Source organism: Balearica regulorum, chromosome 25, assembly GCF_011004875.1.
Source record: "Balearica regulorum gibbericeps isolate bBalReg1 chromosome 25, bBalReg1.pri, whole genome shotgun sequence".
NCBI lineage: Eukaryota > Metazoa > Chordata > Aves > Gruiformes > Gruidae > Balearica > Balearica regulorum.
Window position 1 is genome coordinate 4073013 of NC_046208.1, and position 24026 is coordinate 4097038.

Sequence of the window (24026 nt, forward strand, 5' to 3'; positions counted from 1 at the left end):
GGCCTCGCCCAGCTCAATCTTCTCATCATGGCTTGGCCCCCAAGTTATTGAACACCCAGAGAAGCAACCACCTCTCCACCGAAGCCAGAGTGTTAAACAGCTCCGGCGCAATCATCCTGCTTGGGAATGAGAGTTATTGCAGAGGCCAGTTGCTTTTCTCTCCCGTTGTCTTTCTTGTCTGGGCAAAGTGCCTCTGTGGAGGCAAACCAGTCTCAGCACAGAAGCAGGACACAGCTCAAAGGCAGTCTCCAGGAGATGGAGGTCACAACCTCCACCATGCATCACCTCGGAGGCACCGCAGACACACGGCATCAGGGAAGGGGACAAGGGAGGATCTTTGCTCCAGGGCAGCTTGACACAGCCCAGGAGCACTGGTTCTGATAGCATTTGACAGCCAGTTCTGGATTTTGCTTGGAGATGGAAGAAGCCATGCTTGAGACAAAGCGCTGGGTTCAAGCAGCCAGCCCCTGCCCCTCAATAGCGAGGCTTACACAGAGAAAAAACCCATGCCAAGAGGTGCTTTTGTAGTGCCAGGGTCACTTTTAATCCCCATCCCTCTTTCCACCCCGCAGGCCCCACTTTCACGCTCCGGCTTGCTCCAATGGGAAGCCCAGCCATTCATCCAGCACGAGGAGAGGATGCGGGATTGATTTCACAAGCTGGTGGACACACTGAGGACGTCATAGTTACATGTGGGCACATTTTATTCTCTGGATGCACTTGCGCATTTTTTCTGCTCAACAGCCAAAGCTTTATTGATTCAAAACCATTACCCTTTCCCTCCACCCCCAGCACACTTTATTTTTTTGCTATGTATCCCCTTCCCCCCCCCCCCCCCCCAACCGCTCTTCTGCTTCCACTTTGAGTATTAGCTCTGCTTGGAGTCTGTTTTCTCAGAAGAAGCCAACTAACAATTAATTCAAAATTTTTTCTCCCAAGAACCATATAAATTACATGCAAAACATTGTACACAGAGATTAATATCAAAATGCAATACAGATCAGGTGCACTTTAAGCTGGACTCTAGGATATGGCAAACACACCAGGGTACATATTGCTTTGAAACCACCATTTTTTTTTTTAATGTCATGCATACCACATAATATTCAGTCTTTTGTTTTGTATTTTTTCTGTTTTTATACAAAAATACCAGTGCTTATTATACTTAGTTACTGGAAAAGAAAAACTCAGATCTGCGTGCCCTCTTCAAAAGAAAGTTTTGTTGTGAGAGCATTGGATAAATATATATACACACACAAATGTTGGTTTAATACTGTATATATATATATTTATTTAAGGGGAGGAAATAAACTAAAGGCAGTTTTAGCCATGGGCTTTGCTGAATGAAAATTGTATTTTTTGTTGAGCAGGAGGATATCAGAGGCGGGACAGCCAGAGATCAGCTAGTCTCAGTGGCAGGGGACAGCCTTGGCAGAGATGCTGGAGAGGACCAAGCCAGGTGCCCAGAAACACGCTGGTGTTGCCCCACAGCCTCGCTGTTTAGGGCAGGAGCAGGAGAGCAGCACCCTAACATCACCGTGCCCCGGCAGGGCGAGCTGGGTTTGCAGGAGGGACGTTTTACGGGTTGTGCTCTCCACGGATTGATGAACTTGTAGGAGCTGGACCCCGCGGTGAGGAGCGATGGCAGGCAGGTACACACGTCCTTCCCCTGAGAGGTACAAAAGCCTGCAGGGACTCTTCTCGGAGGTGCTTGGTGCCTGCAGTCAGGGAGGGCAACAGGAGTTGGCAATGGCAGCTTGGAGATGCCCTCCCTGGATCTGGGATGGGACTTTTCCATTCACCCCAACGTCACATCACCCCGAGAAGCATTTCTAAAGGGGCTGACTACTACAGGACATTTACTCCTTGGCTGGGGAAAGCCAAAGGCTGCCCATGCTAAAATTTGGTTTAGTTTTTTTCCTTCTTGAGATTGTTTCAAAATTTTCCTCAAAGCTTATTGCACAAAACTTTTAAAATTAAGTATAACCCCTGTGCAAATCAAAGGAAACCTTATCACATAATGCAAATGCCTAAAAATGCCTGTTCAGCAATGCACACAGGACATGGTGTAATGTCTTTGGTACCGATCCGCCAATTTATTTCACAGAAAACCACCACCACCACCACCACAGACCCTACTGTTATTAAGAACTGGATGCAAAATTATGTTCAGAGTGTTTTAATAACAAAGCATTCCAAGGCAAGTTAACACGTATCACAGGGTATGACTTCGGTTCCTGTCTGGCATGGCACTCTCCCCCGTGCACACTCGTGGCAGTTCAAACAAAGCAAAAAAATAAAATATATATCTCCCCCTCTTTCAAGGCATGTTGCAGAGAGTCCCCAGAAGTTCGTGCCGCCGATCATGCCTTTCAGCGTAGAGCACCAATCTCCCCCAACTCTTTTGTAATGTCCTCAATAACTTAACCCAATAGTCATCTGCTGCAAGTATATCACTGAAACTAAATAGAAAAAAAAAAATACTTTACAGAAAAGATGTATGCACAATAAACGTTTATACTTTAAGCAACCAGCCATACCAACATAATTTATATAAAAAAAACCCCATTTGTGTCATCCAACTAACATCTAAGTATAAAGATGGCTGCTCAGAGAAAAGGAAGCTGACTGGCATCCGATCGCTGATACACTGAATTAATTACCTGTCACTTTGAACTGCCGTCACACAGTCACGCGCCGTCGCAGACGCGGGACTCAAGATTTATTTTTTTTTCTTTAAACAAAATACATATGGCTGACGTAAAAATATCAGTTTCTGATCTAAAGAAAACTATATTTTTTTGCATAATATTTATATATAATTATTTCTCCCCCTCCTAATATGGAAACTAGAACAACAAAAAATATATCAACTAAAGAACAACCAGACCCTTGTGGCAACCTGCCAGTCACAGATTTCTGGGAGTGACTTTGAGAGCCTCCAAAGTTGGCTTTTTGTTGGTTTTCGTTGGTTTAAGTCTTTTCTTTTTTTTAAACAGGTCTGAGGTAATAAAAAAATATCAAAAGAAAAAAGAAAAATCGGTGTATCCCCCCCAAAGTATTTAATAAATATTTATGTAAGCTTGTAAGAACACCATAGTTTCTTTTTTTTTTTTTTTTTTGCAAGTATTTAAAATAGAAAAAGTGATCTTTTAAGCAATGTCACCTTTAGGACAGAACCAAACCCCACAACCACCCCTTTTTGTCCTTCCTGTCACCATTTGCGTATAACCCAAGACAACACCCCCCAACCCCCCGGTCCTGCCCGAGGTATTTTTTCAGCTCGTGCGAAGAAGGGACGGGGAGGGCAGCGATGGGTTTATCCGCGTGGGGGGCTTTGACACTGAATTTGCAATTGAGATGGGCAGTGGTGGCAATTTCTTCTCGCTGTTGGCAGTGTACGGAGCCCAGCCTTCACCCCCAGCACCGAGGCAGGAGACCCGGGAGAAGGACCCTTCCTCGGCTACCTGGGGCAGGAATGGGGCGAGCTCGTCCTTCCTTCCTTCCTTCCTCCCACCCCAAGGAAGGGACGAGTCGGTGCTGGGCTGGAAACAAAACAAAGACACTTGGTTTGTGTTGTCGTTTAAGGAACACTTATTTCTTGGCAAAGTACTGGGCCCTCGCGTGGCAGGCGGTGCTGCAGGCAGTGCTCGGAGAAGGCACGGGAGATTCTGCTGTGCGTTCTTAAAGGAAAGAAAAGAAGAAACCAGCCAGCCCACGCTCTTGCTAAAACCTCTCTGCTTCCAGGGATGGAGGCTGGGCAAAAAGACGATGACGTTGTACAGCCAGTTACAACCAGGTTCTCTCTGCTTCCAACCAAGCCAAACGGGATGAAGGAGAGAAGGCAGCAGAGCTTCCCCCAGCCCTGCCCGGGGCCAGTAACCAGGGGTGCACCAGCAAGAGCCCATGGGGAAGAAACTAAGCCCAAGCAAAGCAAATTCCTGCCTCCAGCTCTGTCCCATGGCTTCACAAGAGGGTCAGTTCAGAGCCAACTTGCCCAGGACACCTGGGGCCTCTGCTCCAAAAACCCAGGACTCTCACCAAATGGTTACAAGAGACCGAGGCGAGGCAGGACTCGAGGTGAAGAGATGACCTTCAAAAAAATCAGTAAGTGAGGCAAAGCCTCCGTGCAGCACCTTCTCTAGAAGTCCTGCAGCCAACCAACCTGCCACCTCTGCGGGAATCGCCTCCGCTGGCAAATCAGCTCCAGAAGTGCTGTGGAAATCAAGGGTCCTCCCATCGGCCACGGAGCCTCCCTCCCTTCCACCAGCTAAAGAGACAACCTGACTCATCCCTTCCATGATTTGGGTCTTCACCCACTGTCAATAACCCGACGCTTGTTCTCCGTTCAGCCTGCTAACGCTTTGGCAGCGATGCACAGAGCTGGTGGGCATGGCTGGAGCATCCTCTGGGGTTCCTCAGCAGTTAACTGCAGTTTGTACACCAAGGCTGAAGGATTATTTAACCCAACAGTACAGACAAGCCAGAATGGGCAGAAGTTCCTCTGCTCCTGATGGCAAGAGCCGTTAAACCTTTGCAAGGCTCTCACCAAAAGTTTCACAGCTGTTCAAGAGCAGAAGAGATGCATCTCTTAAGACTCCCCGGGAAAGAGCCCTGTTTCTCACAACCATGGGGTTTTTCTTCACCACCCTTCCACTGCCAGTTCACCTCCACCTCGCTTTGTAGAAAAATTAGAATCTTTCACATCCAGCAAGGTTACAGCCAAGTCACTTGTTCCTTGTCTACTAATTACTGCTTTGGAAACAGAGAGAAAAGTGTGCGTGCACACACAGAGGAGGGACTGTAAAGGCTAGGTACCATTTTTCAAGGTGGAAGACTGGTGTACATCCCTGTATCTATCAAGCTGTGAGTAAACACCTTCCCCCTGGCTGGGTTGGGTTTTTTTTGTTTTTGTTTTTTGTTTATTTTTAAATTTTTGCACTAGAGTGCTAACTCCCCCACTTTCCACTGTGAAGTTACTGGGGGCAAATCCCACAAGCTAAGAACAAACCCCAACATTAGAAGAAAACCCTAAAAACCACAAGTGGAAAAAAATAAAAGTCACAAGTGCACCCCAGCCCTCAGGCTGAGAGCGTGCATGTAAGACTACAACAATTTGAACTGTTCTTTGAACATGCATTTTTCAAAGTGAAAACCCCCAACAGACGCATGGAGCCCAACTCTTGGAGAGGAAATAACCTGGCTGCTTCACTTGGGCGAGTACCACTGAAAATTAGGGATGGAGATGCACAATTTTGGCTTAGCCTCTCTCCCAACACCAAGCATCGTGGTACTCTGGTTCCCACTGCTAAATAATGGTAAAAAAACCCCAAAAAACCAAAACCCCAAACAAAACAAAAAAAACCAACCCAAAAAGAAAACACCAAAATTATATACGTATGAGCAGTTTGACACGAAGTGACCGCAGTGTGTGATCAGTTACTGGTGCCAATATCACACAGGGCGAGGGGCGAAGGTGGAGGAGGAGGGGGGGTTCCAAGTTCTAAGGTCAAACCGATGTCTCCAAGCTGTGTAAGGGGCTTTCGGGCTCCGGGACGGTGACCTCGGCTTGATCGCTGTCCACTGCATTGTTATTTCTGTTGAGGGATGTAGATCCACCCAGGCTACCCCCACCTCGCTTTTTGAGTCCGTCAGTCTCGGGGTCGTCTTCAGCGCCATCAAGGAATGGTGTTCGAGGCTCGTCTTCCTCCAGGATGAACTCTGGGTGAGTCATGAAGTTATGGATGGAGCTTCTGGATTCGGGTTTCTCGAGGCCTTCGTACAAGGAGCTACGGAACGCATTCACCACTTTGATCTGGCGGGAGGCGAGGAGCGTGGGGGATAAACAAAAGAGAGGTTAGTAGCGGCTATGAGAGGCCCGAGCTCCCAGGAGAAAGTAAAAATAAATAAAACCACAACAAAAAGCACAACAGCAACAACAACAACAACAAGAAGTCACCACCACTGAACAGACAGCTAAGTCAAAATGAGAGATCTATGGTGAACTAGGAGGGCCAACATGGATCAGACTCAGGCACTAGGTGTGTGATGGGGAATCAACCGACTATGGGGCGACTTCAGAAGCTGCAAGAAAAGACACAAAAAAACTCAAAAAAACCAGATCACTTTGAATGAATGGAAGCCAAAATGCATTAGTTGTCATTATGTGTGCGCACGCGTATCTGTGTATACAAACGAGGACAAAAAGTGGAACTACAACTCAAAAAAGAGGTGGGTTAGACAAACAGTGGGTTCACTTCAAGGCAAAAAACTCTACTGTGGGAGCGATGTGTGGGTTTGTTCTATTTTTAGACCTATAGCAAGGAATGGGCTTTAAAAAGGTGGCACAAACTTTTCAAGCCCATGTGAAGCAGTAGGCCCAAGTGGATGCCATGACCAGTAAAACCGGACCCAGCTAAACATGCAAGAAGGAAGCCAGATCTGTGCGAGCTTCCCCACACAGCCGCCACCTGGATCCCAGGCTGGAGCTCTGGATCCTTCCCTACACCGACATGCTGAAGACGACCCAGCGGTTTCCAAAGGCAGCTATTCTTTTGGATGCTCTGCACAAAAAAACCAAATCTCAAAAGCCTGGGCACGCACCGCTCCTGTGAAACCCACAGGCTGTCAGCACCGCCAAAAGCCAGGCTCAACGTGTTACAAGCAGGAGATCCAGAGCCCGGTTTGGACAGCTGGGGTATGGCTCTGCTACCTCCGTTGCATGGGAAGGGAGAGGTCTGGAAACAAGCCCAGAGGGTGGCTAGCAGTGAATTCACTGCTCCCTCCAGTTCCTCTGGAAATCCAGCCTCGAGCCCTTCCAGCTCTCGCCCTCCCTCTCAGCCAAGTCACAGATGTTCGGTCAGATGGGTGACAAGCGTCAGATCCAGCGAACGAAGGGGCAGGAGGCGGCAGCGCCGTGGGGCTGCAGCAGACCTCTCCACCCAGTGCGGACGCTGGCGTGCGTGAAACAACCAACATGCGCACCTTGGGCGCAGCAGAGCGCTCCGGCTCTCGTGGAGGACTCGGGGCTATAACTACTCGGAAGATGTCAAACTGAAGGAGAGCGATGCAATACGTGAGCTTTTCAAGCAGAGCCAACAAACCGAGCAGCTGGAGGTCTCGCCAGTCTTAGAGGACCAGGTGAAATCACGCACACGGCTTTGCCTTTTACTGCAAAGCCAAGAGCTACCCACCATATGGTGCCCTCCAAAGCATCCCTCAGGTTGCTCCGCTGTGTCTTACGCTGATGTTCTCCCCACGGACACTTTCAGGCCAGAGCCAGCAAATTGCCTCTCCAGAAGTCCCCCATCCTGCTGCAGCAGGTCACACCAGCACCCTCCCGGCTTGTGGCACCCTCCCAGTCACCTGGGAACTGGGCCGTCTCCTCTCTTTAGAGAGGAGGAACCTACTGACAAAAGTTGTCAGCAGAGACCAGGCATCTTGCACAAGCTCTCGCGTGTTTTATGGAAGCAACAGAAGTCTTTTCTCTGTTAAGCAGAGCTCATCTGGGACAAGGAGATCTGCACAAGTCCTCCTCTCCAAAGGAAATACCTCCAGACCACTGAGAGACTTTGTTTGGCAACGTTGGGCGCAGCAGGGAAGTCGGTAACACCTCCCCGTAGCTGTGCCAGGCGTCCTGCTCTGTCTCCTGCCCCGTGGAAGCAGCATTGCTACTCAGGAGCTACCTTCACCTGCTCCCAGCACCCGAGGAACCCAGTCCCCACCCACGTCCCCTGCCTGCCCTCGTGGTGTCCCTGTGGACTGAAGCTGGGGCACTAAAGGGAGGAGATCCATAGATCCCACAAAAGGGGTGCTCCTCCGTGGCGTCCCCGAGACCCTCCCTGTCACTCAGCCGCCGGCCGAGGCAGTGGAGAGTGTGCAGAGCTGCTGGAGGGAGAGCGGTTCAGATACCCCCTTGCAAGCTGAGGAGGCAAATAAAGATACGTGTGTGTTCTGCTACTTCTTTGCGAATGGGCTGCAGATCTGGTGGGTGAACAGAGATGACCCCCCCTCTTCCTGCTGAGAGGAGCCGGGTTAAACTGTCCACCTCGGTCTGGTGCACGGGCAGGCCAGGAGGGAAGTCACCAACCAGCACAGCCGGCGAGAGCCTCCTAGGGATCTTTGGTCTCAGCACAAACAGCACTCACAAAACCAGAGCAGAGAAGTTACTCAAAGAAGAGTCTCGTGCCTGGAACCCTGGAGATTTTACCTGCGAGATGTTCCAGGGTTCCCCTCTCGCAAGGGATGCCCTTCTGAGTCCGCTCTCCATCTGGCTCAGAAAGATGGTTCTGCACCACATGGGGCAGCAACGTGGCATCCCCGGCACAGGCTCAGAACATCCCGGCTAGAAACGAACAAGGCAGCTCTTGCACACACACACAGACCGGCACACACACACGAGCTGGATGACAGACACTCGTGAGATGAGTGTGGGCCAGGTACCCCCCATGATGCTGGAGCACCAGCTGGCCTGCAAAAATGGAAAGTTTATGTAGCTGGGAACAGAAATTCAGAGCTGTGTTTGCTGCACTAACAACCACAGTAAGATCCTAGATAAATTCTGTGTTTAGTGTGAATGCACAGGGCAAGGGAGACCACCAAGCAGGCCACCTTCTACCAAGACTGACAATCTGTCACATCATCAACATCTTGAGAACAGCAACTGCAAGCACCAACAGAAGCACTGACCCCTAAAACGCAGCGTGCAAAACCAACTACACCAAGTATAACCAACCTGAATGAGCTAACGAGAGCCCAGGTGACTGCCAAAGTAACTAGCTGGTGGGTCTAGTACAAGCTCAGAGGTAGGAGTAGCTTCACAGAAGCCCCCCCTGCTCCACCACCTCAAGCACTGGTGAGTTCAGACCCTATCTACCACATCGCTGCCTTCAGCTCCACCAATAAACTTCTGTTGCTGCTTTCCTCAGATTATCTTATTTTGATTTAACCATCTTCGTCAGGAACTGCTGAGAAATTAATTCAGCTGTTGCCTTGTAAAAGGAACTTAACAACAAGGAAACGTGTTTTGAACGAATCAGGCAGAGCAAACAAAAATGAAATCCTCCGACCAAGCTGAAAGGCCACCTCCCTCCTGCCCACGGTCAGGCTCACGCCTCCTCTCCACCCAAAACCTCCACAACCTGCATAACCTCCAAGCCTGGAATTTATTCTCATTTCACACCATCACTGGAGCACTGCAACGTGCTGGGCAAACCCCACTGCCCACATGGAGGTGGAAATTACATCTGCATGAAGCCAGCATCAGCTCCACCACCGACCCCTGACTTGCTCTCCCCCAAATCAGGGCAAAACCCCCGAGGCAGACCAGCCCAGCTCTGCAAACCACGTCCTGAGGGTCATTCCCGAGACCTCCCTCTCCTCCAGCACCCCAAGAGGGGCACAGCAGGCAGGGCTGCCGAGGTCCAGCCCTGGAGAACTCATCCCGCAGAAGTGCAGTGGAAGAGCGAGGGACACCGTTAATCTGTACGGAGGGAAATGGAGCTTTGAGAGAGAGGGAAGGGAAGCGGCAGAGGGAAAGAGAGAAGTCTAGGCAGAAAACAGAGGGAAGACTTAGCGACCTGGGTTAGCTTCTAGTAAAGTTGTTTGCTGCCTGGAAGGGCACAAGCTAGTCAAGTTATCTGTTCCCTTGCTGCAAAATCGGGGAGAACGTTAACCCACAGACTGCAAAAAACCTGCATTTTGGTCTTGGCCACCCAAGCCCACTACCCTGAGACCCCTCTAAGCAGGTTTTCTTCTGATTAGAAAGTCTTGGTGGTGCACAGATGCAGTCGGGAACAGAAGGCAGCTGTGCTGCTTCGGAAACACTGGGGTTAAACAAAATAAAATTCAAGCATCAGTGTCAGCTAAATAAGAGAGAAAACAAAATTATCAGAAATTCTCTCTTCTCTCCCACAGTGCACAAACAGTGGAGACTGAAAGCTATTCAAAAAGTCACCAAGGGTATTTCTTTAATAAGAAGAGAACACGGAAAATGACTGTGCAATAAAAAAAGCCAATTATCTGGGAAAGATACACTACCTACTCATAGCCTGGCACAGCCCTGCAGAGAGGATTCACGCTCATGTGCTCACAAGCCCGTATACGCAGCTCACAATGAACACGGAGAGGGGCGCTGCACCAGAGAGGGGTTTTCTTTGGACTGGAAACCCCCAGCTAGATCCAGGATCCAGCTTTGCCACTGATTTTCAGCAGGGCCACGTTTTCCATCTCCGTTCGCATGCAGAGAGTCGCGTTTCTCTGCAGACACTGAGAACCAGCGTGTGCAGAACAAGCTGGGCACCGATCAGCCGCTGCAACGGGGCAGCGATGCTCCGGTACGACGGGGGACCAGCGGAGCCCTGTGCTGTCCCCGCAGAGCTCCAGGGCAGCAAAGGGCACGCTTACGTGCGTGGGCTCGCTCAGCTCTGTCTCGCATGGCATGCAAGTTCACAGGCGGGACAGGGAAGGCTGCTTGCCTTACAAGCCAGCTCTGAAACAGCGGGCTGAGCTGCAGGTGAGCGGCTCCGAGCAGCTCCGATGTGTCACCGCCGGCCAGCTGAGCCACGATAAACGGCTGCTCTCACGCATCATCCAGCTTCCCAACCGAGGCAGGAGCAAACGCCCCTTCTCACACACGTGCGAGGGGCAGAGAGCATACAGGCAGCCCGTTACCGCGGCTCAGCCGACCCCGGTAGCAAACTAACTGCTGTGGGAAGGTCCGAGCGGCCACTTTGCCTCCAAACGGATTTATAGCTTTGGTAAAGCAACGCCTCTGCCCATCCCTGCCCTGCTGGGGCATCCCGGGGATGGGCAGAGCCGCATTGGAAAGAAACGGCAGCTTTGGGGCGCAGCGTACCCTTTTCACAGCAAGGCTTTTAGTTGCTCATGAACACGTGGTTCTTTTAACAAGAACCGCCCGTTTTTGCACCCCTCAGGAGGGTGGACTCATACGTCAGTCCTGCAAAGGAGGAGAAGAGGTAAAAATGGGAGAAGCAACAAGGAATGGGGGGGAAGGACCAGAAAGTATTGTAAACTTGTTAAAGCTGCAACAGCATAAAAACTAATTTTTTTTTTTTTTTTTTTTAAAAAAAAACGCTCTCCCGCCCCATCCTTCATTTTGGAAATCAGTGTGCGAGTCAAGGTTTAGAGGGAGAGAGAACAGGCTGGGTTAGGTTGGTGCAGGTGCTCTCTGTGGTTATTAGAAGTCATGCATTGTAATAGACTATCACTCACTGCCCGCAGGAGGAGATGCAGCAGCAGCAGCAACAGCAGAAGTGGTGGGAGTGGAATTGACGGAGGAAAGAGCTACATGGGTTGGGCTAGAAACATTTTTTACATCGTGGTGCTGGCTCACGATGGAAGGCTGTCTCCTGAGGGCTCCCTGCAAAGAGGAGGCGCCGGTCTGGAATGTGTAAACTACGTCCATCTGCAAAGAACCAGAGAGTGAGATAGCGTCGCCCCGGCCAGAGACAGGGAGAGGGGTCGGGGATGGAGGGGAGCAGGGAGGTTGGGCAGACACACACGGACAGGAAGGAAGAAGGAGGACGGAGAGGTGGGGAGGAGGGAGGAGAGAGCCCCCCCCCACCCCGCGCTCCAGTAAACCCGCGCCGGGTTCGGCTGGCGTTTCTGGGAGCAGAGGAGAGGTCAGCTTCCAGCCTCTGCCCCGTATCGGAGGCGCGAGAGGGGCCGGGTTTATCCCACCACCAAGAAAGAGACCGTGGTGGGAGGGAGCGACAGAGGAAACACCTGGGGTTATCCTGACAATCTGCAGGAGGAGCAGAGGAAGAGAGAGGGTGGGCAGAGGTGCGAGCTGGCAGGCGGTGGTCCAGAAAACTGCACTGGGAAAGGGTTTCTGGCCCCTCAGCCCCACGGGACGTAGACTTGAGGGGCTGAATCCCGGGACACACCACGCACCCACAGCTCCCATGGCAGCCGGCCATGCTGGAAGACGTTCCAGCTTCTCCCCCAGGATCACGGCTCGGCAGAGGGCTCAGAAGCGGAGCTGGTAGGGGCTGGCAGGGATGCAGAAGGAAGCACCACCCATGGTGGTGGGCCCCAGCTGCTCTGTGGATGTGCACCGAGGCCGGAGGAACCAAGCAGCAGCCAGGGGCCACCGTGGCTTCCCAGACACTTTGCAGCTGGACTGTCCCCGGCCCCGTGCTGGCCAGACCATGCACAGCCCTGCACCACCCCGGCTGCACGGCTCCTCGGGAAGGGAAGGGCCACGTGCTCCAGACCCAGTGCAGCGCTAGAGGTATTTGACACGCTGCAGGTTGGTCTCCCTCCACGGAGGGACCCTCTTTTCCCCAGTGCACGGGGAAGAGCTCTGTGCTCTCACTTAAACCACACTGAGTCGGGAGCCCTCAAGACGCCCGGGTTGGACCTGCTGGCTGCTCTGCTCGACGTGCAGGGCACCGCAGCCAGGAAAGGGCTCACCACAGAGGCTCCAGGACGTGCCAACATCCAGGAGCATTTTTCACGTTGCAAGAGCTCGTTTCAGCCCAGGTCTGAACCATGGCTGCAGGCAGGGATATCTCGGAGGCTCTGGGCTCAGCCCCAGCGGCACGCCTGGCCGCCGGTGCTGCGGCCGTTCGTACCTGCCAGGCCTCCGACACATCCGGACCATTTCTGAAACAGCCCGGTGCTCCCAGCACATCTGTCACATGAACGAGCCAGCCCGAGCTGGCAGCTCAGCCCCGCGCAGCGCCAGGGACCAGACGAGCCTGGGGGCCCTCACCGCTCACAGCGGGCAGGGGGTCAAGGCTGAACCTCACCTTGAAACCATCAAGGCAACGTCTCACAGAGGAGAAGCAAAGTTAACATGGCACAACACGGCTGCTGTGCTTGCTCCGCTCCCTGTGTCTGGGCCATTTTGGTTATTTCCATTTTTCCGAGGGCCAGAGGAACGAAAGGTAACGCAGCAGCCCTGAGTGCCAGGGGCCGCTGGGGACCTGTGACACTTTCTTCCATGGGGCAGCTCTGCCCAGGCCTCGAGGAAAGGCGAGGGGCAGCGACCTCGCTGCAGGGAGCTCTCCCTGCCCTGCCCAGCCCAGCCCAGCCAGCAGTCCGGGGGGAAAACCACCTTTCAGGAAAGCCTGAGTCAGGGAGAAACAGCTGATGTAAAAACCATATTAACAGATAGATTCTCCTCCCCTTCTGTGCTCCGGGGCCAAGAGCTCCAGGCGAGGAGCCCAGAGAGCTGGCAGGGAGGGGTGGCAAGAGCCCTTGGCCAAAGGGCCGGTGGGAAGGACGGAGAGCAGCAGAGGAGTGAGACCGGAGAGGGTCTCGTGCGGGCAGATCCCTCCTGGGCACGATCCCTACTGGGAACAGCGTCCCAGCAGCAACCAAGAGCAGCTTCAACACTGACCCGCTCACTGCACAACTCGGTAGGAGCCCGGGCGGCTCCGTGGCCGCCCCGCAGCTTCCGAGCGGCCTCCTCTGCCGCGCAAGGCGCCCAGCAGCAGCACGTCCAGCCTCCTGCAGGCCAGCCTGGCCGCAGGACACCGCGCTCTGCATCAGAACAGACCGGTGCCTCCCCCTGCCCTGAGCTGGGCTGTCCTGGTTCCGCAACCAGGGCAGACCCAGAAAGGCACAGGTGGTGGGAGAAGTCTAGCCCAGGAGGTGAAGGCATCCTCCGAGCAGCAGCCGAAGACTCTTTCCAGACAGAGCCCCTGGAGAGAAAGAAAGAAAGAAAGAGAAAGAAAGAGAGAAGGGAGAGCCCCACAGTATCCGCTGCCCCACAGTACCTGTGTCTGTATCCTGTTGAGACCCCTGAACCACAGGATCTGCCCGCGCCGCAGCTCCATTTCAGCATGGTCGATCTCATCCACGTCTTCAGGCAGCTCCTCCTCTGGGATCTCCTCCTTGGTGATGCCATGCCCAGCTTCCTTCAGGAACTTCAGGTGGCTGGTTGGGACAGTGCAGATCAGCTGGGGAGAGGCAGGAGAGAGCAGCTCCTTAGCCCGCGGGCTACGGCGGCACAGAGCCCACCGCCAGCCTCCACCAAGGGGAAGCATCCCTGCAGCGAGCTGCCAGGGACTCAGCCGAGATGCCAGGATACAGCAGAGAGAAGCCAGCACTGGATCTGCCCCACTGCAAGCAGGGTGGGAATGAGGAGGAGATTAGCAACCTCCTCTCCTTGCTGCTGGCGTGATACTGGGATGGAGCATCATCTCCTTCCAAAGCTGCCTTGAATAAATACTGGGGAGAACAAGGGCAGTGAGGTAGCGGGAAGGAGAGGCAGGCTGGGCTGCGAGCACGCTGCGGCACGGAGGCACGTGGCATGTTTTTCAGACTGGCTCTTACCTGGCCCCAGAGGAGCTCTCCCACTCCGATAAAAATACACCAGAACCACTGGCTCAGGGTGAGCCCGGAGCAGCTGAATGGCTTCCCACCAAACTCCACAATGATGATCTGCAGCACAGGAGAGAACTGGTCACGCGCTGGGGAGCTCCAAGGGCTGCATGGCACAGCCACGGGATGACAAGGTCCCCTAGAGCCACACATCTTTCCCCTCCCTCCCCGGGATCAGGAGAGGAGCAAGGACCTCACATCTAGGCTAGTAACTTTACAGGACACCAGAGGCACGCTGCCTGGCCCGCCCTGGCATCTCCCAACACACTCTAGACCCCAATACTCAGGTTTTGGGTCACCAAGAAGCTGCTGGAGAAGAAAAAGGGCAGTGCTGTGGGCAGTGACTGCAGCAGACACAGGTCCTGCCTGCGTCATGGTCCCTTCCCAGCCCCACCGTCTTATTCCCACACTGTTCCCGCAGCTTCACCTGAGCTGCAAATGTCCCCAGCACCACTGTGCAGAAGATGGGGTTGCGGTAGATGGACTCGAAGACGTTCCTTTCCCCGTGGATCTTGCGTGCATTGATCTCGTTGAACAACTGCATCATGACAAAGGTGTTGAAGACGATGGTGTAGTGCTCGGTGGGTGGGGAGTGGAGCGGGGCGTTTCGGCCACTGTCGATGTCAAAAAACTTCTCCCCTAAGCAGAGAAGAGGGTTTGGGGAGGGGATGAGGAAGGGCAGGGAAGAGAGGAGAAGATGAGATCCTGCTTCTTTCTTCTGCTCTGCACTGGTGGAGGTGGAATTAGGATCCCAGGCTCTTGCTGAAGATCCCTTGACCCAGCTGGAGTCCCCCATGTTAACCCCACTGAACCCTTATTTCTTTGAAAACGTTGAAAACCTGCTGCCCTGGCTAAAACTGTCTCTGCACCCACCGAGGTCTTGAGCAGACCCACACCCTCAATGTAAATCCTCTCCCTTAACACCCCTCCGCTTCCCATCCATTATTATATAAGCTCTGTCCTGGCCAACGTGGGGTCACCAAGAACAAGGGTCCCCACCACTGGTGAGGAAAGGCGGCTCACAAGGCCGTGCTGGGACTCTGCCCCTTTCCTTTTCCCCCCACCGTTTCTTGGGGCCTCACAGCTCACCCGCAAAAAGCAGCGTGAAAATGATGGTTAGCTGGTACACCGCATGCCCCAGGATGTTCTTCATCATGGTGCGGGAGATGAGCGGTTTGTTGCGGCCGTACGGCTTGCGCAGCAGCAGGGATTCGGACGGGGGCTCCGTGGCCAGGGCTAAGGAGGCAAAGGTGTCCATGATCAGGTTCACCCACAGCATCTGGACAGCCTTCAGGGGAGAGTCCTGCAGAGAGGGGGAGAGAACACGTCACACCACCAAAACCACCCTCTTCTCGCTCTGTTTTGCAGGAGCCTTCGCTCTCATCCTGCAGAGCCCAGCAGCCCTGTACCTGCGTGATGCAGGCGCCCGTGAAGGCCACGATGACAGCCACGACGTTAACGGTCAGCTGGAACTGCAGGAACTTGGAGATGCTGTCGTAGACGTTGCGTCCCCACATCACGGCCTTGACGATGCTGGTGAAATTATCATCCGTCAGGATGATGTCCGAAGCCTCCTTTGCCACGTCCGTGCCTGCGATGCCCTTGAGGGCCAGGGAGAGAGCGATGGGGTGAGTCACGAAGCAAGCTCTGTGCTCGCCGTCCAGCCGGCTCCGCTTCTTCCCAGAAACAGCCCCAAGAGAGAAATCCACTGGAGCCAGAGGAAACAGTTTCAGTCCTGCATTTGACAGCAAGCCCTGCTGCGGCTGCGCCAACGCACCCAGGGGAGCAGAGGCTCCAAAGCAGCAAAGCCTTCAAGGGACAGACCTGGCTCCTGAACAGGGCTCTGTGTCAGCGCAGCTTTACAGCCGGACGCTCCGAGTGCCCCAGACAGGGGCCACAGCACAGCAAAGGTGGAAAATAACTCCTAAGTGCAGCTTCCTCCTTATGCCAGGGGACACAGGGATCCCTGGCTGGGCATCTCTGCTGCGGGTGAGGGTTGGGACCCCCAAATGAGAGAGGGCTCTGCAGCCCAAAGCCCCGGCACCTTCCTGGTGCCTTCTGCCCCATCCAGGCAAGCAGGGCTGCCCACAGCCTCCCGGGAGTCACCTGCAGCATCCCAGAAGGACACAGCTTGCTCTGCAGGAGCTGGGCTCGCTGCGTTTCTCACCGCCGGCACACAGAGGCGCTCGCTTTGCAGTAATTAAATGCACCAAAGCGATGCCCGTAATGAGCCAGTTCCCTGGTTCTTTCCTGGAGAAGCTCTCCTGAGATTTGCAAGACCCGTCTCAGACGGGAACCTCCCGGCTGTTGCAGGGCATGAGCTTCAGAGGCAACTGGACAGATGTCTCCCAAGTGCCGTTTGATCTCCGCGCTCTGGAGCCCCGAGGGCAGCCCAGCCCCGGCGCCTCGCCCCCAGCAAAGCCCATGCCGGGCCAGGGTCTGATCCTGCCCATGGGGGCAGAGAGCCCCCTGCATGGACCCCGAGAGAAGATGGATTACCTTCTGCTGTTCATCCCAAAGGCTCCAGAATTGACCTGGACGTTTAACGCCCTCCTAAAAACACCTACTCCCAAGAAATTTCTCATTTGCTCAAAGCTCCCTACATGGGCTCGCAGCTGACTCCTGCTCACCTATCTAAACTTGAAGAATTTACAGGAAACCTGTTAAAACTGATGGGTTTATTTTCTTGCTTATTTTGGACACGGCAAAGGAGCAAGCCAGGAGATAAGAGTTCTTCACCACAAATAAACTCCCGAAGTCAGCATCAGCACCACGCTCGGAGCCTGGGCTGCCCGTTACAAGCCTGGGTGAAGAACTGCAGGGATAAACCCCGTCACGTTGAGCTGCTGGGCTCCCGCGGCTCTCCCGGACCCCCCAGCTCAGAAACCAGGGTCCCTGCTCTGGGTGCTCTGCAAGTGCTGCGTCACCTTCAGCTTGACACGGTCCCTCCAGGTGGGACAGAGGAGCCCACCCCTAAGCCAGGCTCTCAGAAGATTGCTTCCCATCAATCTTTTGCTAACAGCCCTATAAAGCTCACGAGAATTAAATCAAACCTCCCAAGAAAGTTTCTTTTTTATTTTTAAACCACCCTGTAGATTTGGAAAAGAGTTTCACTAGTCCATAAATAATTTCAGTGTTGAGTATAACCAAGCATGCCATTAGCTTCTCACCCCAGAGAGCAAGGGCCACCCCTGGGATAAACCCACCGCCCGTCCGTACCATGGCGAACCCAACGTCAGCTTTCTTCAAAGCCGGACCGTCGTTGGTCCCGTCCCCGGTCACGGCCACCACCTGCCTCTGCTCACCAACGGTGCTGTCGATAATTCCTGAAAGGGAGACAAGCAGTTCAGAGAAAATAACCCCCAAGGGCTGGTTCCCAGCATGGATTATGCTGCAAAAGCATCTGGGCAGAGCAGGATGAGACACCCTGGTGAGGCAGCAGCTGGGGGAGCTGGCAGGCACTCACCTTTCACAAGCGTGTGCTTATCTGTCGGGGAGGAGCGGGCCAGCACACGCAGCTTGGGCCAGATCTTATCCAGCTGCTCCTGTTCTACCTGCAGGACAAGGCACGTGTGAGAAAGTGAAGGGACCCCCCCCCAGAAATCTTCTGCCCCACTGGAGAGCAAACCCCAACCGGGACAGGGCAGCACCTTTGCCTCCAAGCACCCAGGCACTGCACTGGCTGAGGATCCCGGCTGGCAGAGGGACCAGCCGTGTTTATCCAAGAGAGAAGGAAAATCCCTGGGATTCAGCAGCTCATGCTGCCGGGGCTGTCGGAGAGGCCACCCACACCCACTGCAGGCCAGGACCCAGGGCTGCAATCCCACCTCTCCCTTCTCGTTGCGGATGAGCCGGTTGAACTCCTTCCCCTCCAGGCACAAGAAGTCCTCCCCTGGCAGCAGGATGCCACACTTGGTGGCGATGGCACGGGCGGTGTTGATGTTGTCCCCCGTCACCATCCGGACGGTGATCCCCGCACGCTGGCACTTCAGGATGGCGTCTGGCACCTGGGGGACAGTGACAGAGTTGAGGGGGGACAGGCAGGGCAGGGTAGAGTGCTCGGATTTGGAACTGGGTGTCGCGGAAGAGCCAGGCAGCTCCTCTCCCATCCTCCCTAGAAGGATCTGGAAAGGGCCCCGGCGGGGTCACAGACCAGCAGCCACCTGCATCCACCTGCGGCTCAGCTCGGTGCTCACATTGGGGAGGAGATGCTGAACCGAAAACTCGCCTGCACGTCCGGAGCAGCCCCCCCCCCCCCGGCACAGCCAGCACGAGATCTCCCAGCCCCTGCCCCAAGGGGAGGGCAGCCTCACTGCCTCCTCCCCGGCACACCGTGGTGCCGGGCGCCAGGGCCCGGCCCGGCAATCCATCATGACGGGGGCATTTTGTCTGCCCCACCGCTCTGGCAGCACGTTGCTGCTTTAATGGGTTTATCTATTATGGAGCGATGGGGGAAGAGGATATTAGTGAGAAATTAGCAAATTGAATCAACGGCCTCCAGAGCCGGTGCAGACAGGGCATCTGTAATGCAATTCCCAGACCCAGATACTTGAACATCTAATCAGGAAAGATGCAAGCAAGGCAGGAGCGCAGGGGCAAGCTCCGAAATGTAATCAAGAGGCAGGTATCGGAGGGCTGATTGCATTAGCCCAGCTGCCTGCCCGTCATCCCCGCAAGCTGCGAGGGAGGAACCAGCTGGATCAACCCTGTCCCTCTCCAACACCCCTCTGTCACCCCTACGCCGTGTCTCCATACACCTTTCAACTGCAGTGGAACCAGTCTGGCTTGTGCGCAGACCCCTGGCAGCAGCCGGGGGGAAGGTTTGGGTGGAAGCAGCCTGCCACCAGGTCATTCTGTCCAGGTATGGGGGAGGAGTGCCGGCAGCAGGGAGCTGGTAGCGTGGGGCACTTCAGGGATGGATGCAGAGGAGCTGCTTGTGCTTTCGTGAGGGGCTCGTGGTCCTGAGCAGCAGGGAAGGGGCTCCCGGCCCAGGAACAGGGCTGGGGTGGAGGACAGCCTGGGCAGAGCTGGGGTTCAGTACCTCTGGCCGCACAGGGTCCTCTATCCCAACCACAGCGATGCAGGTCAGGTCAGACAGGATCTCGTTCTCACTGTCCCAGTCCGGCTCGGCGTCGGCGGAGAAGTCACGGAAGGCCAGGCAGATGGTGCGCAGCCCATGGCAGGCCATGGGCTCTATCACCTTCTTCACCATCTCATCCCGGTCCTTCACTTTGAACACCCGGGGGTCACCGTTCTTGTCCAGGATCCTGGTGCACCTAATGCAGGACGGGGATGGAGAGTGAGGGAGACCGGTGGTGGCATGTGCTGCTGGCTCAGCGATCTGCTCCCCCTGTCACCCAGGTTCCCCATCTGCAGAACGGGGGCATCCCCCTTACCCACAGCTCCCCACAGCTTTACCGAAGCCACCCTAAGTTAAACGCTTTGCATGGCAGCCCCTCCTGACAGTCACCTCCCTGCTCCACAGCGGCTGAGCACCCTTCACCCGCAGCCCCCCAGAACAGCTCTGCGGTGCATTGAGACCCTAAAGCCCACAGGACGGGAGAGGACCAGCGAGCGAGGGAGGACGGTTACTTGCGGAGGATGATCTCTGAGGCTCCCTTGCTGTACATGCGGAAGCCGCCGTTGCCGTTCTTCAGCACCGTGCTCATGGACTTGCGCACCGAGTTGAACGTGTAGACCTTATAGAGCTTCTCCTCCGGCACCTCGTTCCGCACAGCCTGGTAATCCTGCTTCAGGTCCAGCACGAAACCCAGGAGGGCGCATTCGGTCTTGTTCCCCACTTGCCGGGGTAGCCCCCCTTCCTTCTCGGGTGGCTGGAGAGGAAAAAGGAAAGGAAAAGCAATGCCAAACCTGGCTATAGCAGGATGGGAGCTGCAGGGATGGCCAATGGTGGCAAGACCAGAGGACACAAGGCTGTGGTTCTCCAACTCACCAGGATCTTGGATGTGTAGGCAGAGTTGATGGCGACACCGTTGACTATGAGGTCCAGGATCTTGGGCAGGATGGCTTCAGGGTCGGGGATCTGGCGGTAGTGGGTGTCCCCCACGTAGGCCTGCACCACAGTCATGCGGTTCATGGTGAGCGTGCCCGTCTTGTCTGAGCAGATGGCGGTGGCATTGCCCATGGTCTCACACGCGTCCAGGTGTCTCACGAGGTTGTTGTCCTTCATCATTTTCTGCAACAGGCACCATGACCAAGAAGGTCAGAACCAAAAGTGTGAATTTCCCCATCATACCCCCAGCAATCCCGCTCCATCATGGTCTCACCTTCACGGAGTAGGCCAGGGAGATGGTGACCGCCAGCGGGAGCCCTTCAGGCACAGCCACCACCAAGACGGTGACACCGATGATGAAGAACTTAACAAAGTACTGGATGTAAATGGGGGTGCACTCCGCCAGCCAAGGCCGCCCCTGCACCCCAAACGTGTCGATCACAAAGTACAGCACCAAGATGATGACTGTGATGGCCGACATGATCAGCCCTGGGGAAAGAAGCGGCAGAGCGGCAGGTGAGGGGACGCAGGGGAAGGGGACAGCCCCTTCTCCCCGTGCCACTTCCAGCGAGAGCTCGGGGGTGACGGCTCATGCTGGGTCCCCACCACTCACCCGCCTTCCCGATCTGGACTGCCAGGCGCGTGAGCTTCCCTTGCAGCACAGACTTCTCCTTCTTGGGCACCTTCACCTTCTTCTTCTCCTTCTCCTCATTTTCCACCCCTTCCTGGCTCTTCAGGGGCTGGATCTCTAAGGCCACACCATCCTGAGTTTTAGCTACAGCCCAGGGCAAAATAAGACACCACGTGTGAATAGGAGAGAGACCAGGAAAACCTGTAGGACACCACTGAGAAAGATGGTGGTGGGAGAGAGAGAAAACCCAGAACAAGAACCATTCCCAACGACACACGCATCCGAGCACATGGCAACCTCGTGTCCCAGGCCCTGCCACCTCTCTACGGGGCAGTTTTTTGCCATCTACCTCAGCCCCACGGACAAAGGGTCCTCGGAGCTGACACTGGCGATCTGACCCCTGCACTGGTCACACCTCTACAGCAACACTGCAAGAAACCCTCTGGCCAGGCTTTGGGGTGGAGGCAGGTCTCCTTTAGCCTCCTCTGCGGGCTGCTTTACACCCTGCAGCAGATGGGGAGCGCTTTGGGCTGACCCCAGAGAGGCTCCATCCCCCCCCGGTCCCCCCCCCCCGAGCATCCCCACTCCCTCCCGGTGCCACCTCTGCAGTGCCCTGGGGGCAGCTCAGCAGGAACCACTTGCCAGGGCAGCGACTGAGGGGGTGAGATGGAGGGGGACGGTTAGAAATTCGGATGGAGATTGAAGAGGAGTGGTGAGCCAAGCTCCTTGAATCCCAGCCCTGAGCCATCCATCACATTTTTAGGACCTGAGACAGCCAGGCTGTCAGTTGCTGTAATTGGTCTGTTCCAGCTGAAGGTCTGCACCAGGGAGACCCAGGTCAGCTGGAAGTTTTGGAGAGGGACAGGAAGAGGGTGGGATCCCCCCGGTCCCGTTGGGGCTGGAGGAGCAGCAGTGGCCCCATAGCTGCCCGCAGACACCACAGGACCTGTCCCCTCCCGGCTGCTGCTGCTCGATGGCTCAAGACACCCCGGAGCTCATGGCAGCTCCACATCGGACACCTCCACGGTTACAACAGACCCAACACGGACAAAACAAGCACCCGGACACAGTCTGACGGGAAGGAGGGAAACTCAAACTGCTGAGAGGAGAGAGAAAGAGAGAGAAAGAGGTGGAGAGAGAGGTGCAGAAATGGGCTTCCTCCACAGCCTGCAAAGAACAGTGTGAGAAACACTGGCGAGGAGACGCTCACGGAGTCGAGGCCATGGAAGGAGAGGGTGCAACTGTCGCGTTGGCCAGGCCCCGTGGGACATTTCATATCAAGAACAGCAGGAGGGGACCCACATCTCTCCCCCAGCCGTGCCCAAACACAAACCCTGCAAAGGGACGGCTTCTGATGGGCACAAGGGCTTCAGAGCCACCAGGTCACAGCTGCGGCTCATGTCAATGTGGATGAAGTTTGCCCTGAGAAAGGGATGCTCTGCCAATGGTCCAGGCTGTTGGAAGAGCCCTGTCCTCCCTGCACAAAGTCTTTGCCCCACGCAGGGACAACGTGGCCACAGTGGAAGCCAGTCAGCCGCATCCCAGCTACGCACAGCCCCGTGGTGGGGTGCCCGAGGGCACCGCAATGCCGTGCCGGGGCCACTGGCCACGGGATCGTTGCACCCTCTCCCAGGACAACGAGGCGAGAGTCCCGCCGGAGCAGCAAAGAGCACAGACTGATGAGAAGAAGGAAGGAAGGAAGGAGGAATGCTCAGTAGTTAGTGTGGTGCTGGTTCAAAGGATGGAGAGGCTGGTTACCTTTGTTGCGATTTTCGGGGGCTCCGGTTTTTTTACCTGTTCAAAGAGAGAAAGGGTGGAGGGCTGAGCACATGGACTCACGTTCACCATCTGGCTGGTGGGACAGCCCTGCTCCGAGGGGCCACGCACCGCTCCAGCGGCATCCGTGCGCAGAACTCAGCACCCTGTGGTCACCCTCCAGACACCACGCGTGCCTTGGTCCACAGCTCATGGCTCCAGGACAGCTCCGGAGCTTCCTGGCTCCCCCAGGCACCCTGTCCCCAAGGCTTCAGACTTCCCCACCTGCAAAGCACCCGCTACAACCCCTGTCAGTGCTTCAAAGGGTGCCAGCGGTGTCTCAGACCTCCAGAGAGCAGAAACCACATGGCAGAGCTTGACCTCCGTGCAGCATGTGCCCAGCACCGCTGCTCCCAACCTCCCGCTCCCGTCGGGTGCGAGCAGATGTGCCTATGAGGCACAGACTTGTCCCCCGCTGTGGGCAGCACTACACCCATAGTGGGGGGCTCTGCCCCCCATATCTGTGGTGGGCAAGGTCTGCATGAGGGGGTCCCCAACGTACCTCCACAACGCGGGCTGCTGCAGTCTAAGTAAGCCTTGAGTGATAAGGGGTTTACGCACCCTCCCCCCGTCATCCCCCAGCACCGTGGTGGGGGTGAACTGCTGAAGCCCCCTGCCCCACCTTGCTCCCAAATCAAGGGCAGCAAGGCACAGAGCTGGGTTTGCTGTGGGGGCTGAGTGACAGAGCTTGAAGGCTGGTAAAAACCGAGCACCGTACCTGGGTGCCTGGCGAGATGCTGCTCAGCTCCAACAGCCGCCCTGTTCCTACGCCTCACCCCATACTCCCACCTCCACGCTGGCAGCTAAACCCCAAGAGCCCCACAGCCACCCAGCCCCAGCGACACGAGCCAGCCGCCCACCCCGGCTGAGCAGAGCTGGAGAAACCCAGCGCAGATGCGGCCCAGAGCCGAAACGGCTGCCAGAAGAGCCCCGGCCAGCCTCTCCCCGCCTGGCATCACCTCCCGGGAAGGGCTCCCCGGCACAGGGACGCCAGCCGGCGGCTCCCCCCTGCCAGCTCCCTGCACCTCACAGCTGCTCCCAGTGAGCCCAGACCTGCTGAACAGGGCTGCGGGGACACGGGGCAGAGCAGGAGCTTCCCAAGCCTGGCTTGTACTGATGCTGGTTTTAAAGCTGGTATTGGAGCTGGCACAGCGCAGGGGAATAAGCAGCAAGATGCGAGAGCTGAGGCAGGAAAGCATTCGAGTCCCAGCATGA

General features: G+C 55.4%; 2 protein-coding genes across 7 annotated transcripts in view; both read right to left on the reverse strand.

Annotated features, from left to right (window-relative positions):
- SNRPE (small nuclear ribonucleoprotein polypeptide E) overlaps positions 1–21971 on the reverse strand; it is a 44192-nt gene extending 22221 nt beyond the window's left edge. The window contains exon 1 of the mRNA XM_075775638.1: positions 21954–21971. The gene's annotated coding sequence lies outside the window, so the exon portion shown is untranslated. The remainder of the gene's footprint in view (positions 1–21953) is intronic.
- ATP2B4 (ATPase plasma membrane Ca2+ transporting 4) overlaps positions 2164–24026 on the reverse strand; it is a 51366-nt gene continuing 29503 nt past the window's right edge. For 3 of the 6 annotated variants that reach the window (XM_075775607.1, XM_075775609.1, XM_075775608.1), the window contains exons 7-21: positions 22755–22790; positions 20979–21140; positions 20640–20854; positions 20306–20548; positions 19945–20186; positions 19394–19628; positions 18180–18359; positions 17819–17906; positions 17572–17678; positions 15762–15953; positions 15442–15655; positions 14780–14991; positions 14305–14412; positions 13746–13928; positions 2164–5815 (exon numbers count right to left, since the gene is read on the reverse strand). In XM_075775607.1, the coding sequence (XP_075631722.1) occupies positions 5510–5815; positions 13746–13928; positions 14305–14412; positions 14780–14991; positions 15442–15655; positions 15762–15953; positions 17572–17678; positions 17819–17906; positions 18180–18359; positions 19394–19628; positions 19945–20186; positions 20306–20548; positions 20640–20854; positions 20979–21140; positions 22755–22790 (2723 nt within the window). In that variant the 3' untranslated portion in view covers positions 2164–5509. Of the gene's footprint in view, positions 5816–11224; positions 11426–13745; positions 13929–14304; positions 14413–14779; positions 14992–15441; positions 15656–15761; positions 15954–17571; positions 17679–17818; positions 17907–18179; positions 18360–19393; positions 19629–19944; positions 20187–20305; positions 20549–20639; positions 20855–20978; positions 21141–22754; positions 22791–24026 lie in introns of those variants that run through there. The other 3 variants (XM_075775610.1, XM_075775612.1, XM_075775611.1) reach the window with 3 other exon arrangements.